This window comes from Calypte anna, chromosome 2, assembly GCF_003957555.1.
Source record: "Calypte anna isolate BGI_N300 chromosome 2, bCalAnn1_v1.p, whole genome shotgun sequence".
Taxonomy (NCBI): domain Eukaryota; kingdom Metazoa; phylum Chordata; class Aves; order Apodiformes; family Trochilidae; genus Calypte; species Calypte anna.
In genome coordinates, this window is record NC_044245.1 from 19,684,104 (window position 1) to 19,701,204 (window position 17,101).

The 17,101-nt window shown below is 36.5% G+C and overlaps 1 protein-coding gene across 1 annotated transcript in view; it reads right to left on the minus strand.

The window, feature by feature from the left end:
• Window positions 1-447: 447 nt before the first annotated feature.
• Window positions 448-17,101, minus strand: part of PLXDC2 (plexin domain containing 2) — a 229,301-nt gene continuing 212,647 nt past the window's right edge. The window contains exons 13-14 of the mRNA XM_030445902.1: window positions 9,812-9,972; window positions 448-881 (exon numbers count right to left, since the gene is read on the minus strand). Of these exons, the coding sequence (XP_030301762.1) occupies window positions 765-881; window positions 9,812-9,972 (278 nt within the window). The 3' untranslated portion in view covers window positions 448-764. The remainder of the gene's footprint in view (window positions 882-9,811; window positions 9,973-17,101) is intronic.

The following is a 17,101-nucleotide window of genomic DNA, read 5'->3' on the forward strand; positions in this document are numbered from 1 at the left end:
AAAACAAACCTGATAATTAATTTTTAGTGCACACTGAAACTAAAAATCAGCCCAATTTCACTGTGAACATCCATAAAATACAAAGTAATTCAACCATTGTGAAAATTCTCTGTTGCCATCATTTCTTATGACTTTGCACATCACAAGTGATTTAGAAGGACAGTAATTGGCAATTTATAAGAGATATTGCGCTACTCCTGGAAAGCGTATACATGGTGACTCACTCAGTTAGGTATGTAGGCTAATTTGGAATTGAGAAAAAAGTGGGTGCATTTCACATACACTTGTAGAAATATAGGAAAATTCCTTTCTTTTCTTCTTTGCCTGCATTGAGATACTTTTCTCAATCACCTGTGAACACTAATCACTGCTCTTTGCACTGAAAGTGTACAGATTTGTCACTCAGTCTTTGAGATACCAGAGAAGAACACTTGAACCAAAGTGTAATACCCTTGTGCACCAAAGCTTTATTGTATTTTGATTACTGTGCATCCCCATGCCTAAAGCCAATAACATGGTACTTGTGCCATAGTTCTGATACCATAGGGGTCCACTGACAAATGTTCTGCATGAACCATTGTGTCTCAGTCCACTGACAAAAACTACTGTTCAGTGGTAATCTGGTATCTTAGTTTTTCTTCTTGAACAAAGCTTATCCAAAATCTTCTTTCTATCAGGCTACAGCAGCTTAGGGCTCCTTTAGAGAGAGGCAAAATAAATGTCTTACACCTGTAGGCCAGTACTGGTGTTCTGTCCTAGAAATTTTAGCATTGCTCTGATACGATGAACCCTTCTTTTTCTCCAACTGGTTCCACTTCAGCATAGGCAGGATGTCCAGATCCTCTTCTAAATTTCATTGCTGGCCATCTGCTTGGACGTCGCTGTAACAGCAACAACAAGAAAATAAACTTTCAGAATATGAAAGGTGTAACAATAAATTATTTATCAAAAACTTTAGCAATGACCTGTAATTTTGGTCTCTCTCAGACTAAAATTCACTTTGTATGGCTGTTACAGGAAGAGAGAAGTTCAGCAGGAGCGGAAAAAGTCAGAGGAATTAATCCCTCTTTCTAAATTTGTGGGTGATGGCTGTTCATTATATAAATATAAATTACATCACTAGTTCTAGCAATGTAGAGGACAAAATAGCTCTGGTGTAAAACTGGTGACCAATAGAGCTGTGAAATTTGTCATTTAAAAAACTTGTAATCCAGCACCCCATAAAGGATCTGTCCACTGCTCTATCTTCCTAGTTCTGCATAGGAATGTGCTAACATACTCTATGCCGTGGGAGAATGTGTAGCAGAATCACAGAAACTGTACTTAAAAAAATTATTTAGGACAAAATGTTGCTACAGCATTGACAAAATACTGAATTTCTATTTCAAATGCCATATTTTCTTCTTGAGGAATTTATTCCGATGGTTCAAATAGAAGCAACCTTTTTGTTGAAACCCTTACAGCCTTTAGATAAAGGTTATCAAGAAGTCATAACCAGTTTTTATTAGGATCTTTAGGGCCTGTTTTAAAAACAGCTATTAAACAGAGAAAAGAAACTGATCTTTTCTAGAGCAGATAAAAAAATTCTTGTATGACTGTGATGTCTCTGGGAAGGGAAAGTACTTTAAAATTCCTGTATTTTCAGATTAATTAATGTCTTGGAAGGCTCAGATTTGGGTGAGCAAGCTGAGATTCTGTAACAAGGAACAGTTTCCAGGGAAGTAGGGACACTCTTTTCTTAAAGTCAGTTACCAGAAGAATGATTGTACCCAGCTGAAAAGTTTATCTGCCAAGTATGCTGATACATACTTGTTTTTCTTTACTGATGAGAAATACAACAGGCTGGGAAGGAAGACTGGAAGATATATCAACCGACAAAGAAACACTGCAGCTAAGTGAGTGGTGAAACTGAAAATAAGTTATAAAATATATTTTCATTAGTAGTTCAAAATCTGAAAAATTCTACGTCATTATTTTTCTTTAAAAACAAATATTAGATCTGATTTGTGTCCTCAGAATACCTTAATTTAATTGCCTTCTGATCACTAATGATATTTCATGCTACTGAGGGGCAGAGTCAAGGACTGCAGAACAGCCTCAACCAGGACATTATGCTGAGTTTCACAGTTCTGTTGGGCAGCCCCCACGGAACAAATCATGGGGGACCACTGAATCTTGCTACCAACAAACCTCACACCTGTCTGCAGGTACAGCACAAAGTGTTCCTCAGTCATCACCATTGGAAAAATACAATACAGAAGCAACCAACTCCTTCTGCTCACATTGCAGGATCAGGTTACTTTTGAGGCATCCAAAGTTAAATTCTGTTTGGCAGGTAATTTAAAATCCCAGGCCTTTCAATGCAACACCTTTCTCCAAAGTAGAAAGGCAGAACACTGTCCTCTTTAATGGATGTCTTTTCCTAATAAGAAAACCTAGTTTATTCAAACATTGGAGACTTTTTTTTTTTTTTTTTTTGTAATACCTAAGCTTGATTCAGCATTGTTTCAAAATTAAGGAGAGTTTGCTTGCTGCTAAAGAAAAAGGGTCATATTCTGTTCTCAGATTCACTAAAGTAAATCAAGACTGTTCAATTAAACATAATGGGCTTATTCCAAATTTATACTGGTATAAATGAGAAAAGAATCTGACCAAGAAATCTCAAATGAAAAGAGAAAATTAAAATCCAATGGAAAACTACAATGCAAAAATAATTAGAAACAGTCTCAAATGGCAATATATAAGGATGAGAGCAGGTTTAATCTATTAAGCTGCCCCCTAACTTAATTTTAAGATGTACCCATGTTTGTTTAGTTATGAGCTTTTTTGTATGTTGCTGTTAGAAGCTAAAGTTACCATTTTGGGCTACTAGTTTCAATTGGTCTTGCCAGATAATACAGAAGAGATGTGTACCAGTTCTAATGATACACTGCCATCAAACATATACATCAGCTGTTGCTCCAGAAATATTGTGGTTTTCCTTCATGCCTGAGGTGAGATTTTCCATTCCTAGTGACAATCTGTTTACTTTCAACTTCTATGTGTGCATGTGGATACTGTAAGTGGTTGCCAGTCTTAAAAGAGAGCACTGACAAGCTATCAATTCATCGTTTTGTGTATTGGGTCAAAAAAAGCTGCAGCAATGTTAAGAGTTTTATCTGATAAAACCAGAAGTAATTTAATTGGTATCAGGAGATACAAAGCTCATTCAGTTACTGAAGACGCCTGATACATTCTTTCCCTTTATTCTCTGAGAAGCAGAGTTATGAAAAGATACAAAATGCCCCTAATCAGTCCCCTTCCAAAAACCCCCAAACAAACTCTACAAATCCTAAACAACAAAACCAAACCAAACCAAAACAAAAAAAAACAGGACAAAACCGAGCTGAGTATTTTAACTAATTCCTTTGTCATCCGATTTAACAGGAAAAAATATGCTTCTTTCTCTAGAATTAGAATCCTTGGAGGAAATCCTCTGAGCTGTGGCTGGAGAGTTGTAACTCCTGCTTCCTTTCAGTGTATAACAAAGCAGGAAAGCAGGACAGACATAGCACTGAATTCACAGACATAGCACCTTGGATTCACTATGTTATTCTGATACTATCAAGACCCATTAGTCTAAGCACACTTGTCCACTGCTAATCTGTCTGAGTATCCAGGCCTTCTTCTTTTCATGGTAAGGAATGATCTTTCTGTCACCAATTGCCTTGTTAATAGCATATGTTTGTGTGCTTAAAGTTACATGGAATATTGCTTAGGCAGTTATGATTTGTGCATCAGCCTTTAATAACTCCTAGAAGCACCCAATTTTTTTGCTAAACAACAACCAGAAATGGATGAGGTTTCAAATATTTGAAACTGTTCTTCTGACATGTGACACCATGTAAATTTAAGATATTGAAGTAAGTGTTCTGAAATAAAGATTGCTTCAGACTAAAATTTAGTATGATCATTTACCGGCTTCATTTATTTTTCTTTTTGACAGAAATGCTTGTTTAGAGCATCCCTCTGATTTAAACCACTTGTTGTTATCACTACATTTCTGCAGTCTTATGTTCATCTAAGTAGCTGTCTGCTGATAGATGAGAAACAGAATGCCTCCTTCCTCCCCACCTTTGACTTTTATTGTCAGTGTTGAGTATTCACTTTAGTGCTTCTCCCTCGTGGCCGATTTAAGTTTCCCTTGCTGAGCTGCTGGTTCCTGCTGACCAGGATAAGCTTTAGAAAAAATAACTTTACTATCAGTACAAGGCAATGACAGTCAGATCAGTGACAATACTCCAAATGCCAGGACACTCACTGCAGGTCTTTGAAAAAGAGTAAAATTATATATGTTCTCTTTGTTTTAATCATCATCTTCATGAAATACAATTCAGCCCAAACTTTGGGGCAAACCAAAATGATGACTATGTCAAGCCTTTTTTCAAACTAAAAGCATAATCTCCATGTAAAATGCATAAATATTAACAATGGGCCATATCCCAAAAGAAATAAGCAGAGCTGTGTGAGCTTCATCAATTGTTCAAGCTAGATGAGGATCTGACTACTTTTAAAAAAATCCTTCTTCCCTTTTTTACTCTCTCCAGTTTACTTCTTATTTGTTGTATGACCTTCACTGCATTTGTGACATTAGTGCAGAAACCTGGAAGTGGTTCATGGAGAACAGTACTGGCTGTTAAATGATTGCTTTTATTTGTGTGGTGCTGCTAGGAGGAGAGACATATAACAGTGAGCCAGAAATGCCTCTTAATTCCCTGAGCTCTGAAACACCAGGAACTGTCTCCAGACTTTTTGATTATTTTCTCTTTCTATTTCCTTCCTCTAAGCAGACAAGGGATGAGAAGGAGGTCAAAATCTGAAGAAAATCTACTGCTAGATGTGCATGCCAGGGAATGTTTACAGACACTATGCAATCCACTATAGAGTTCAATTGTTAGAAAAAAAAAAAACAAAGCAATAATTGCTGCTTTCTTAGATCTTAATTTAGATCTTAACTCAAAAGAATGATAACTTGTAACCACAAACAGCCACTTTTCTTCAGTGAATGACATATTAACCACTACCAAGACATATACAGCTTCTATTGAGAAATACGTGGACTCTGAATTCATCTTCAGCCTGCTTGTGTTAATAAGCTGGGCAAAGTTACTTTACTTCTTAAAATCCCTTACCCGCAGAGAACTGCCACGGAAAAATTTTATTCTGATGTGCAGCCTTACACAAGCACATTTGGTAACAGTATCTTTGAGTCCAGCTGAGGGAAGACATCACAAGTCTGACTCCCTGCCTTTATATCAGCCAGAGATTCATCTGCTGTCTTCTCAGCTGTGGCCAGATCATGTTGTCTCTGTTCCCCAACCCCTATCTGGTGGGATGACACCAGAGATGGATTCAAAGAATAAAATTACTTTGGACCAACATATGAAAAACCAAAGGTAATAAAAACACAAGAAAGAACACACATGAGAACTTCTTGTGTCATGTGCAACCCTCTGTACACAGATAACTGGGTGCAAACAGGTAACAGACATCTGAGTAGAAGACTCTGCCTTGTGTCTTGCTTTTCATTTTGCTAAATGTTCCCTGGACAGTAATTGCTTTTAGTGCAAAAGTTCACACACAAGTGCAAATCAATGAAGGTTAAAAATACAAGAAGAAAAATGAACAAAAATAAGGGAAGAAGTAAAACCTGAAATACCACTAAAGCTGATATTTAGCCCTCAACTCAATGAAATTTGAGCAAATCCATCTAACTCAGCTGGGATCTTCTTTATCCATATTTATATTCACCTCCAGATATCTGTATTACTTTTCCTATAATCTGTATCCTGAGCATAAAGTCCACTACAGCTGGGACATCATCCTTGGCTTATTGGTCACCAAACCTCAAAACCTGCAAGTATACTACATAGGTTAGTGAATAATTAATTTTTAAGTGTGCTATAGATAGTGTGTAGCTGTATGTGTTATAGCTAGAATAATAAAAAGCTTCTACTTTGTTAAAAAAGACTCAGAGCACTTTTTGACATAAATACTACTTTAAAAAAATCAGTGCAATGAAGTTCAAAGTATGCTCAAGAGAAAAAGGATTCTTCAAGGTAAGCTTAGGCATGTAACTTGATTCAAAAAGGGAAATTACTTTCAATAAAATCAAGTGCAAGGAAGAGAAAATACCACTGGGATAACCATAAATAAATAAAAGACTAAAGCATACATCTCTGCTATCACTCTGCAAGATAATCTTCAGTCAACATTTACTCAGCTTTTAGAAAGAGCCTTCATTGGAACTTTGACTCAACTCTCTTAGCTTTAAAAGATGATAATTCATCCTGTCTTTAGGTCACCAGAGAAGTGTCCAACTTAAACAATGAAACACATGTTGAATAGTGTGGGGGCTGGAAGAAACAGGAAAACACTGCAGTTTGATTTGGATCTTCTACACAATTAACAAAAAGGGGAACTGTTTTTGATAGAGCAATGGTATTCTTTTAAAATGGTAGACTATCATGGGCACATCAAATAGCATTGGCATTTAAGACTTCTCAAGCTGTTTGCTCAGAATAGCTCTTTTTGTTCCAGGTTGGGTTGCACACATGCATTGTGCTCAAAAATTATGAGCAAAACCACAATAGCAAACATTTTCTTCAGGCTTTACTGGTAAAAAAACCCCAAAAACAAAAAAAAACCCCAAACATGGAATAATGTTACTCTGTTTTAAAACAACAGCTGCTTTTGGAATAAGTGGCATTTTTCTTGGCTTTTGTGTATCACTTATTTAAACCAACTAATGCACTCAGTATGCCATTGGATGGTGTTCAGAGCTGTCACAAGGGTTTGCATTTATCAGTGCAAAGTTAAACAGTGCAGTCAAAGTGTGGGTGTATTTATCCCTGTTTAGGGGAGCTCAATGAGAAAAGGGATAAAACAGGTCAGGGGAATGGCTGTGGGATTTGAGATGAGCTCTGTGAAAACCTGAGTGAGGTGGTAAGTGAATATTGGGTGATATCTGCAGAGAACACAAGGCAGAAACAGATTTAAAACTTCAGCTATGGGATCAGTTTATTACACTTTTCATTAAGCAATAACCAGCCATGACTATAAATCTAATCAACCAAAAATTTCTTACTTTGCCCTTAACCTAAAAACCCCAACAAAATCTGACTGAAAATTATGCATTACCAACAGAATCATGACAGGATCCCAGGCTCTTAAATATTAAGGGAAGTATCTCTGTTGATTGTATTACAGTTCTAAACAAATGTGATGCTTCTGTAGAAGATGAATGCTTCTATAAGAAGCATTCTATAAGCATTCTATTCATGCTTCTATAAGAAGATGCTTCTATAAAGGAGCTTCTTGAAAAGTAAAGCCAAGTTAGAGTAGGTCCCCATTCTTTATTTTGCCCTAGAAAACTTGATGGTAGACTACAATGTCCTAGTAATTTTTCAGACTACATCACGAGGGACCTGCCTGACCACCTGTCACCTCTTGTTTTAACTGTGTACCTTGCTTTCTTAAACAAGAGACTCATACAAAAAATATTATTTTCTGAAATATTTATGTGCTTGTTCTCATTTCAAAACAAGCCCATGGTAATCCTCTTGAGTTCTTTCTCCACAGTTGTAACATCTGATCCCAGATATCATTCATTTTCCATAAATAATGCTGCTTTTCTGCTGTTCTATATGAGGTACCATGTTATTTCTAACAGCTTACTCAGAAACATCTTTCAATTGCCCAAATACAATAGGAATGCTTTTTCATAACAGTGATATATTTATGCCAGTTAGGCCTCATTATTCTTTTGTAATTCAGTTTCAAACTCCAAGTCTGAGAAGTTGCATTCCCCTCTGTTTTGGAAATATGTACATCCTATAGCTCAGATGAATATAATTCCTTGTGTCTTGACCACTATCTCGGCAGTTTTACTACTCACAGGGAAAAGCCAGTCCTTTGTGGCTAGAACTTTTTATAATTTTTGCTAGATGATTGATTCTTCCCAACTATTCCAATTTTTCTAGTTGCCAAAAGAGAATGTAGTCTGTACCACTTTTTGCATAAATTTGATTTTGACTGATTTGCTTTCTTCTCTCATTCATTTATTTTTCCTTTATTTTAAACAGAAAGATTGTTTTTTGTTTTGTTTTGTTTCTTTTTTCCTAGCTTGCTAAAAGACATTTCAGCTTTGACTGCATGGATTGATAAATGCCACCTATGATTTAACTCAGTGGAATGGATTTAACAAAACTGATTAAAGCACCGCTGTTAAAATGATGAAGAAATTAACATTGCATTACTACATGGAGAACAAAAACGAATAAACAAATGTGTTTTAATTTGGTACTTTTTGCACCTCAAAAATGATGTTGCTATTTACTTAGTCTTTTCAGTCACATCATAAAAAATAAGAAGCTTGCTTTTAGTAGAATGAAAGGATACCAATTCAATCTTTGTATGAAAAAAGAGAAAAATTCTTCCCTTTTTGTATAAGAGAAGTGGAGTTTTGTTTGTCTCCATCAATAGAGAATTGGCTTGAAATGTTGTATTGACATGAAAGAAATCTATTGATTCCATTACATGGATACTCTTCCCCAATGGTTAACATAGTTACATCACCTGAGCCTGGAATACTGATAAGCAATTAATTTTGATTTCTGTCACTACTACTGACAGTGTAAGTCAGTCTAAGCAGTATATTTATTATCATGTGATCTTCGAGATTAACATTACTGTTCATGTCTCACTTCCATTCACACTGCTGTTACTAAGAGTGGGTATCATCATTTTCCTGGTCCAGGCTTTTACTTAAGCAAACCCAGGGCACATCCCTTGTCACTGCTTCCAGTGGTTCTGCATCTTCATTGCTGCCCATCAGAAAGTGTCCAGGGTCTTAAAGGTAAGGGAGTTCTGCAGTTGGGGGTTATGAAAAATCAGTGTTTAGCAGCTCTATATTTACCATAGGGTAAAGAAAGGAACACTGCTGAGTTGAAAAAAACATAAGTGTAGGCATTCAAGTTTTTTTGCATAATCAGGCACCTGTAGAAACTGTTTCTTTCTTATATTTTCATGTACAGTTGAGTTAAACTGACTAAATGTTGGCATCTGCAATGTAGATTTCTGCACCTGAGGTAGCTATCTATATTTGAGAAAAATCATAATTAATCTAATCCTAAAGGAGATCTTTCAAATATGTTAGATGAATCATAGCCTAAAAGAGTTTATTGCTCTCTACACTAATGAAATGAGGAAAGGGAAAAAACACCAGACTTAGATGTTCAATTTAGGTAAAAAGACTCTTTCCCATACTCTGTGGCAAAGATTCCTGCCAAGAAAAAAAAAAGTATTGAAGAACTAACACAGGTTTTAGCTAAGTACTTATTTAAGTCAAGACTTCTGGGGAATTATGAATGCAAACATTTTATATTTCCACATGAAACTATTTTTTTAAAGAAAAAGCCCCAACATACTGCACATACCAGTGCTAATTTTACTAATGGTAAAATGCTATGGTGAGGAAAACAAAGGATAGGAAAGACAGGTGGAGCGGAATCTGAGATATATCTTTTAGATGTATATTCTGTGTAAAAAACACACAAAAAAAGTAACATCAATGGTAGTTAAAGAAGTAGCTGAGTGACAAACAAGCAAAGAACAAAACACTATCACCTGCTAGGTGAGGTGGGTCCATTTCTTCAAAGCTTACTCTTTGAATACAAGAATTATTTCTAGATCTATGTAAGAAATTTCTCTTTTGGAGACCCCAATGATACTAGTTGAGTGACAAGATCAGTGTGTGTTACTTTTGTCTTACCTCTATAAAGAAGAGACTGGCTGCTGACGTTGGATGATGATACATGTAGACGGTCACGAGGATGGCTGCAGCCACAATTAGGACCAGGACTAGAATGCCAACAATTAAGCCAGTGTGAAGCGTTCCACCTTTCTTCTCTGCTGCACTGTCATCTGTGGAAGCTGTACAATGGGCACACTTATTAGCACAGTAACCTATGTCTTACCTTTTCTGTTTCACAGCTGGCAATTCAGCATTTGCTTTTTCTGTGTTACATGTTCCCCTCGTCCTGCAGCCCAAGTTGGAAAAAGATGTTAGATGTCTCTTTCCCACAGCTGAATATTGTCATAATCTTAATGAACAGACATTTCAAAATGTTTTACTAATTCTATCTCAATAAACAAAATTAGTATCCCTCCTTATGAATCTCACTTCAGATTAGATATTAGGAAAAATTTCTTCACTGAAAGAGTGGTGAGGCATTGGAACAGGTTGCCCAGGGAGGTGGTAGAGTCATCCTTCCTGGGGGTATTTAAAAAACAGGTAGGTATGGTGCATTGGGAGATGATTTAGTGGTTAGAGTGGTGTAGGACTGATGGTTGGACTTGATGATCTTGAAGATCCTTTCCAACCATGTTGATTCTATTGTTCTAAATACAAACACAATGCTTCAAAACACCTCAGTGCCTTACTCCAATACAAAACCTGTCTCTTATCTTTCTTGTGAGAAATTTTCTTTCAATTCCACTGTTAAATTTCCTCTCAATGTGTTTACCAAGTCAACTATAATGAAAACTGTTTATTTCTACAGCTGCCCTTTTTTGTTGTGCTACCTCCTTTTACTATTTGCTTGTTTTTCTCGGTGTCATGGTTTGTGAGGTCAGGGACTGTCACTTTTATCCATTCTTGGAAAACAGCCATTGAGATGACTTGAAAAAGTTATTGTTACTAATAGTAACAACAAAAAAAATAACAACAATAACAGTAACTGTACATGGTCTTTTATAATTCATCAGATTTTGAGTAGAGCACTTCACAATAATATTAAAAAAAGAGAGCTGGAAAATGATAGAAGAGTCTATTGATGTATGTCCTTATACATGTTAAATGTCTTGTATGAGGGGCAATAAAGAAAATAGGAACAATTAACCTCAGAGTGACAGCTCATCCATGTGTGGAACCACTTTTCTAACTAGACCAAGGAAAGCTGCATGGTTCAGCGGATTGCACAGAACCACTGTGACAATAGGGAGAAAAGGAAAATGAAGATGAATTATTTTAGCCAAGAGCTATTTCTAACTATAATGCAGAAGTGGAACTATGGTAGGATGAGGGGGATTAATCTAGCTTTTCCCTGCTTTTGTGCGGATTTCCTCAGTCTTCAGTCAGGAGAGCTGAAACCCTGCAGAGTATCTCTCTACTCTTTCCCATGAAGTCATTAAAAACAGCTTGTGGAGCAAGGAGCTGTATAACAGAAAGAAAGGATAACAGAAAAGAACCCAAGAATTTGAAAGGTTAAACTATCTACGATGGGGGAGGCATTAATGAATCTAATGAAAAAATGCAAGCAGGCACCCCCCACCCAGGTACTGCTTAGTCCCAAAGGAATCTTTCTATTTACTGGAAAGTTCATGAATATTTGTTCACACAGGAATGTCAATTTTAATTATGCCAACTGTGGACATCAAGTTTGAACTTAGCCATGCATAGGATACAGGAACCATGTGTCTCCCTGCCCAAATCCTACAAAGGGATTTACTTAGCTGTCTTAGAGCTTAGTTACACAGATGCTTTGGAGAATTAAAAAAAGAAAAAAAGCAGTGTCAGACCTATTTGATTTATTGTTTTTTTTAACCTGGTGCATACAGTGAAAATTTCCACAGCATCACTTGCAGTGAAAGAAAGGAAATATTGCCTAGGATGTGAAATATATATTTTAAAATGTATTCCCTACAAAAGGATATTTAAAACACTTCCTGGTAGTCATAGCACTTTGTAGTAAAGAATGTAAGGAGAAGACATGAGAGAAAAGTGACCCTAAAAAAGGTTTGTCTAACTTTCAGGCAGCAGTCTTTTACTTGACATTGCCATTAATAATTTATTGAATAGCTATGCTCTTTCAGATGAGAATAGATGAATGTATACAACCTACAGTCTTAATTTCTGTTCATGCACTAAAACAACCTTTAGTACTTGAACATATGTTTCAAATTGTCAGGCAAATGCAAATTAGAGAACTGAAAGGAAATTGAAAGGAAAGGCCTGCTTTACTATACATGCTCTGGGTTGGGCTATTAATTCCTAGAGATGAGTAACCCTACTGAGAGGTAACTGCTCCCTAGAAGGAGCAGAGGATTACAGTTTGTCTGTTTAATAAATGTCTTATTAACAGCTGTGCACTTGTCAGCTCTTCCCTTCAATGCCACATCAGTGCATCATAAACCACTTTACCATTTGTACCCATATTCAGGCCAGTTTGCACTAAATAAGTAATTTGTACTATTGCAATATTGTGAATGAAGGCAGAACATCATATTCTGCACATTAAAAAATTCGTGACTTCAGCAAAGGTTCCAGCCACTCTTAAAGGCCATCAACCTTTAACATCCTTTAATTTGTTATTTTCTCAGTGTTCAGCATCTAGTTTTACAAACAAGAATGTTGTCTCTTCCAGATAACACAGGTGACAACTGTGCCCAGATTTCTACTACTCTAGGGTGAAACACTCCATGGACATTAGTTCAGTGATCAGAACATCAAAAGCAAATAATAATGAAATAAAATAAATGCTTTTCTTAAATGATAACAAGTGTAACTTGGAATTCTCATAATTGAAATTCTGTCCATTGACCCCAGGGCTCAAATACTCAAGAGAAATTGATTTCATTCTCTTGGCAGAGACAGTAAACATTGCTGTCAACTTTGAAAATACTCCCTGCTGCAAAATCAACTGATAGCTCTTTTAAAAACCATGAAAGAAAATAGATTTAAAAAATGGATAAAAACTTTTTCAGGTGCAAAACATCTTAAGATGATCACAGTTCTGGGCAAGACTATTTGGCTCATGAATGATTCTTTCCCAAAAGAAATTTTCTCAGTGGAACATTTCCCAAACTTTAATTTTTTGTGTTCAAGAATTATTGTGCTCCTCCTCAAATTTTTACATGTATAAACCTTTTAAGCAGAAGGAGCATGTTAACATCTGCCAGGTTAGTCTGCTTCTCATTAGATGCTGAATGATAGCACAGAAACACCAAGCAATTTTTTCCCCAAATACAAAGGCACAGAACACAAACATGAAATAGATGTTCACCTGCTGGAATGCTGTTTAAAAAAATAAAAGTGAAAATATATGAGACAGAAAATAATTTACTTACCAGAGATTAATATCTCTGTGAGAGCAGAGATTAAAAAAAAAAAAAAAAAAAAAAGAAAAAAAAAGGTAAAATGGAGGAAAAATAGGTGAAGTTCTGTTACCTCCTGGCTAAAAGCTCTCTTTTATTAAAAATTACATGAAACTAAGGTCAAAAGACAGACAAAATGTAGAATTTCATTCTATGGGTTTGGAAAAGAAAGCTCTGCTTTTTCTCTCCAAGAGCCATGTCATTCCTTTTTACTCTTGTATTTCAGCCAGATGGTAAAAAACCTCCAGTTCAATCTCACCTCTTATATGCATGTGCAACTTTAAGGGATAAAATGCACTACTCCATTTGACCCTCCTGACTGACACTACTATACTAGCAAAGCCAGGGATATAGATGACCTAAATAGCAGCAATCATCCTAAAGATGATAACTCAGTGCTGAACTCTTCTCTTTTCTCTGCACTTTTTACCAGAAAAATGATTCTCCCTGAATTTGTCACAGAGACAGAGAATGAACCCTGCAATTTTCTCCCATGGAGGAATATTTTATGATAAAATTAGTGTTTGCTGTTAGGTCATGTGTCAGCAATTAGACAAATTCTTTACGTTCATCAAAATCAAGTGACTTTTTATTTGGTTGGTCTGATGGGTATGAAACTGTTAGCATTGGTGACGCTGCACCTCAAATACCATATTCAAGTTTTGGGCCTACAAGAAGGACATTTGAGGTGCTGGAGCATGTATAAAGAAGGGTAACAAAGCTGGTGAAGGATCTAGAGCCCTACTTGAAAGAAGTTTGTAGAAAGATGGCTATCGGTTTCTTCTTCCAACTAACAAGCAATAGGATAAGAGTAAGTGGCCTCAAGTTGTGCCAGAGGAGGTTTAGATAGGATACTAAGGAAGATTTTTTCATAGAACTGGTTGTCAAGTGCTGGAACAGGAAGCCCACATGGCAGATTCACCATCCCTGGAGCTATTTAAAAAGACCTATAGATGTGGCACATGCTTCGGTGGTGGAATTGGTAGCATTAGGTTAACAATTAGGCTCAATGATGTTAAAGGTCTTCTCCAATCTAAATGATTCTATTAAAACACTATCAGACATCCATAGCTACTGGATGAGAGAAAACAGACCAATAACTGACCAAGGATGGCTACTGAAGAGCAGTTGTAGGTGTAAAGATGGTTGAATGAGATTAACACAGGTACAGTAGTAACATTGGGAAGAAACCAATATACACCACACTGCAGCCTCCTTTCAGGTAGTTGTAGAGAGCAATAAGGCCTCCCATCAGTCTCCTTTTCTCCAGACTAAACAACTTCTGTTCCCTCAACTGCTCATAAGACTTGCTCTCTAGACCCTTCACCAGTTTCATGACTATTCTTTGAATACAAATGAAAGATGTTTCCACATGAGAGCTCTCTACAAGTCATTTGGCAACATCTCTCCATGTGTTTGACCTTGTTATTGGGCAGCCAAAGAACAGAAATTCTCTTGCTGCATGGGCTGGGGCTAACCCACACCTACAGATCCAAGTTCACTCCACAAGATCTCCACACTACTACCTATGTAATTTCTACTCAGAAGTTGTGTCACCCTGACTGCAAGGCCATGCATGAGTTAATATGCTCCTGCAGAGAGGAAGGAGAGATCATTTAGGCCACCTGAGCATGCAGGGATACATCTTACAGTGAACTCAGCAGAGACTGGATTTTCCCCCTCTTTTGGCCCTCCATTTACAACTGGAATGTGAGTCTACCAGGACATTGCATTTTTTATGGGGCAGGCATGTGGTTCCCCAAAGCTAAGCTTTTTTCCTTTACATCATGCACATCCCTGAACAGATGATTAATGACCTACATATAGTGGCTGTGGGAGGGAATAAAGGAAGGTACAGCTAGAAAGATTTTCCAGAGCCTCAAAGGAATTTCAATAAAAATGTTCTCTCTACCTCTTTTAGGAAAAGTCTGCTCTGTACTTAGCTTCTATACAGTAACGGAGTGTGATTTTCTTGTTTTTATAGATTCATTCCTTTAGCATTTGTTAACACGTTGAGGTTAAGACATTGCAACACTTTACTTGCTATCATGATGAATTGTAAAGTTATGGCTCAACTAATGCTTTAAAAATTGTTTTCCAATTGCATGTGAGGAATGAAAGGTGGTCTTTAAGCGAAAGTATTATGAACTGTAACCTGAAAATTCTGAATTCAATATGTGACTTTGCTATCAGTTCTCTGTAGGATGTAGAGCAACTTCGTAAGTCTCTCCAAGACTGATCAGCTGCCTAGTATAGTGCCACAGCCCTGTGACACCAACAGGAGATGATAATATAAAACATTAAGTAATGCAGCCTTGTCTTTAAAGTTCACCCCACTATATAACATTAAGCCCTCCATAAGATCCCCATTTAGATTTCCATGTGTTTTTCACATTAGTCCTTTGAGCTACTACGAAGTCCACAAATCGTGTGGTTAACAAAATCAGTTAAATGTATTCCTTTACAGCAAATTCCTGACAACTGGATGAGCAGACACTGTATATAATTTTATATCTGGCTTAGAAAACCAAAGACTAAACTGGCAGAAGTCAGACTTCAATATAAGTAAGTCTCCATACACAGTTATTATGGTTTAGTTAAACTGTTTTACCATCATGCCTCTCTAACCTAATGTGGTATAGAATTCCAAATATGATGCAAATATTCCTGTTGTGCAAATTTCCTTTTGTGCTACAGGCAGAAAGTGACATTTGATGTCTAGGGGATACATTCCAGTGCCACTACTTGGGAAAACTCCTGTGATTATTTGAATGATGTTTTAAAAGATTGGATTGGTGTTCTTTACATATCCTGTGATGCTAGCTGCAATAAGATCATGGTAAAACTGGGATGCAGTGGAGATGAAAGAATCTCTGGAAAAGACAAATATCTTGCTCCAAGAAACATTTAAGTAAAAACCCAAGTACCATGAAAAAGCCCAGTAAATAACCCAATTTATTAATGCTACCAATTTAAATGTCCTAACAATAAAGGTAGCTAATCTGGTAATCTATTTTTTGCCCATAAAGGATGAGTTCAGCACTTTTAATTTGCATTTGCTTTAAATACCATGCATGCAGCCCACTGGCCAATGCATGGAATATGTAGAACATGTTTCTTCCTGGTTTTATGCACATGGAAGATGGCAATATTTATATCAGAGGCTGTTGCTTTTCCAAGCTTATGTTGTTGGCTTTGAAAGGCTTTCTTCCAAAAAGATATCTGCCAGCAGGCACTGATGTAGTATCATACTTAAACACCAGCAAGTCTGTATCTGCTTCCCTCAAATCACAAGATTTCCTGAGAAGAAAGAACTTGAATTACACTGCAGATATCATTTCACATTTCTTACATAAACATTCTATGGTAGATCCCAGACATTTTCCTCAGTGTAATCCCTTCCTATTCTGAGTGCTACAGATAACTGCAGAAAGCAGTGAGCAGCATTTAGCAAATTGCTTGGTGTCTGAAGTTCGACTTTGATCATACTGAAAAATACGAGAGATCTCTAATATGTCTTTAAGATCTAACTCTAACTAGTGCATAGAACAGCCTGCTGAGAAATGATAGAGGAAATGACAGCTTGGAAATGGTCAGGGAGAAACAGAATAAAATGTGGAGATGAATCAGCATTTCTTTGCTCCTAATATATAGTTTGAAATAAAATATATGGGAAGATTTGCTGCCTTACATGAGTTATATTTTATTTGTTCTCTTTGGAATTTCCCCCCTACCTAACTATAAGAAAAAAACCTGATAAACTCTGTTTACAACACTCTTTCTGGTTTATTTGATAATCAAGATGGCTAATTGTTTTTCTTGAACCTACCTTTCTTCCTATTCTTAAATCATTAATGCATTTCTAACCATAATTACCTGTTTTGCTTATCTCTGTGTTTTGATACTT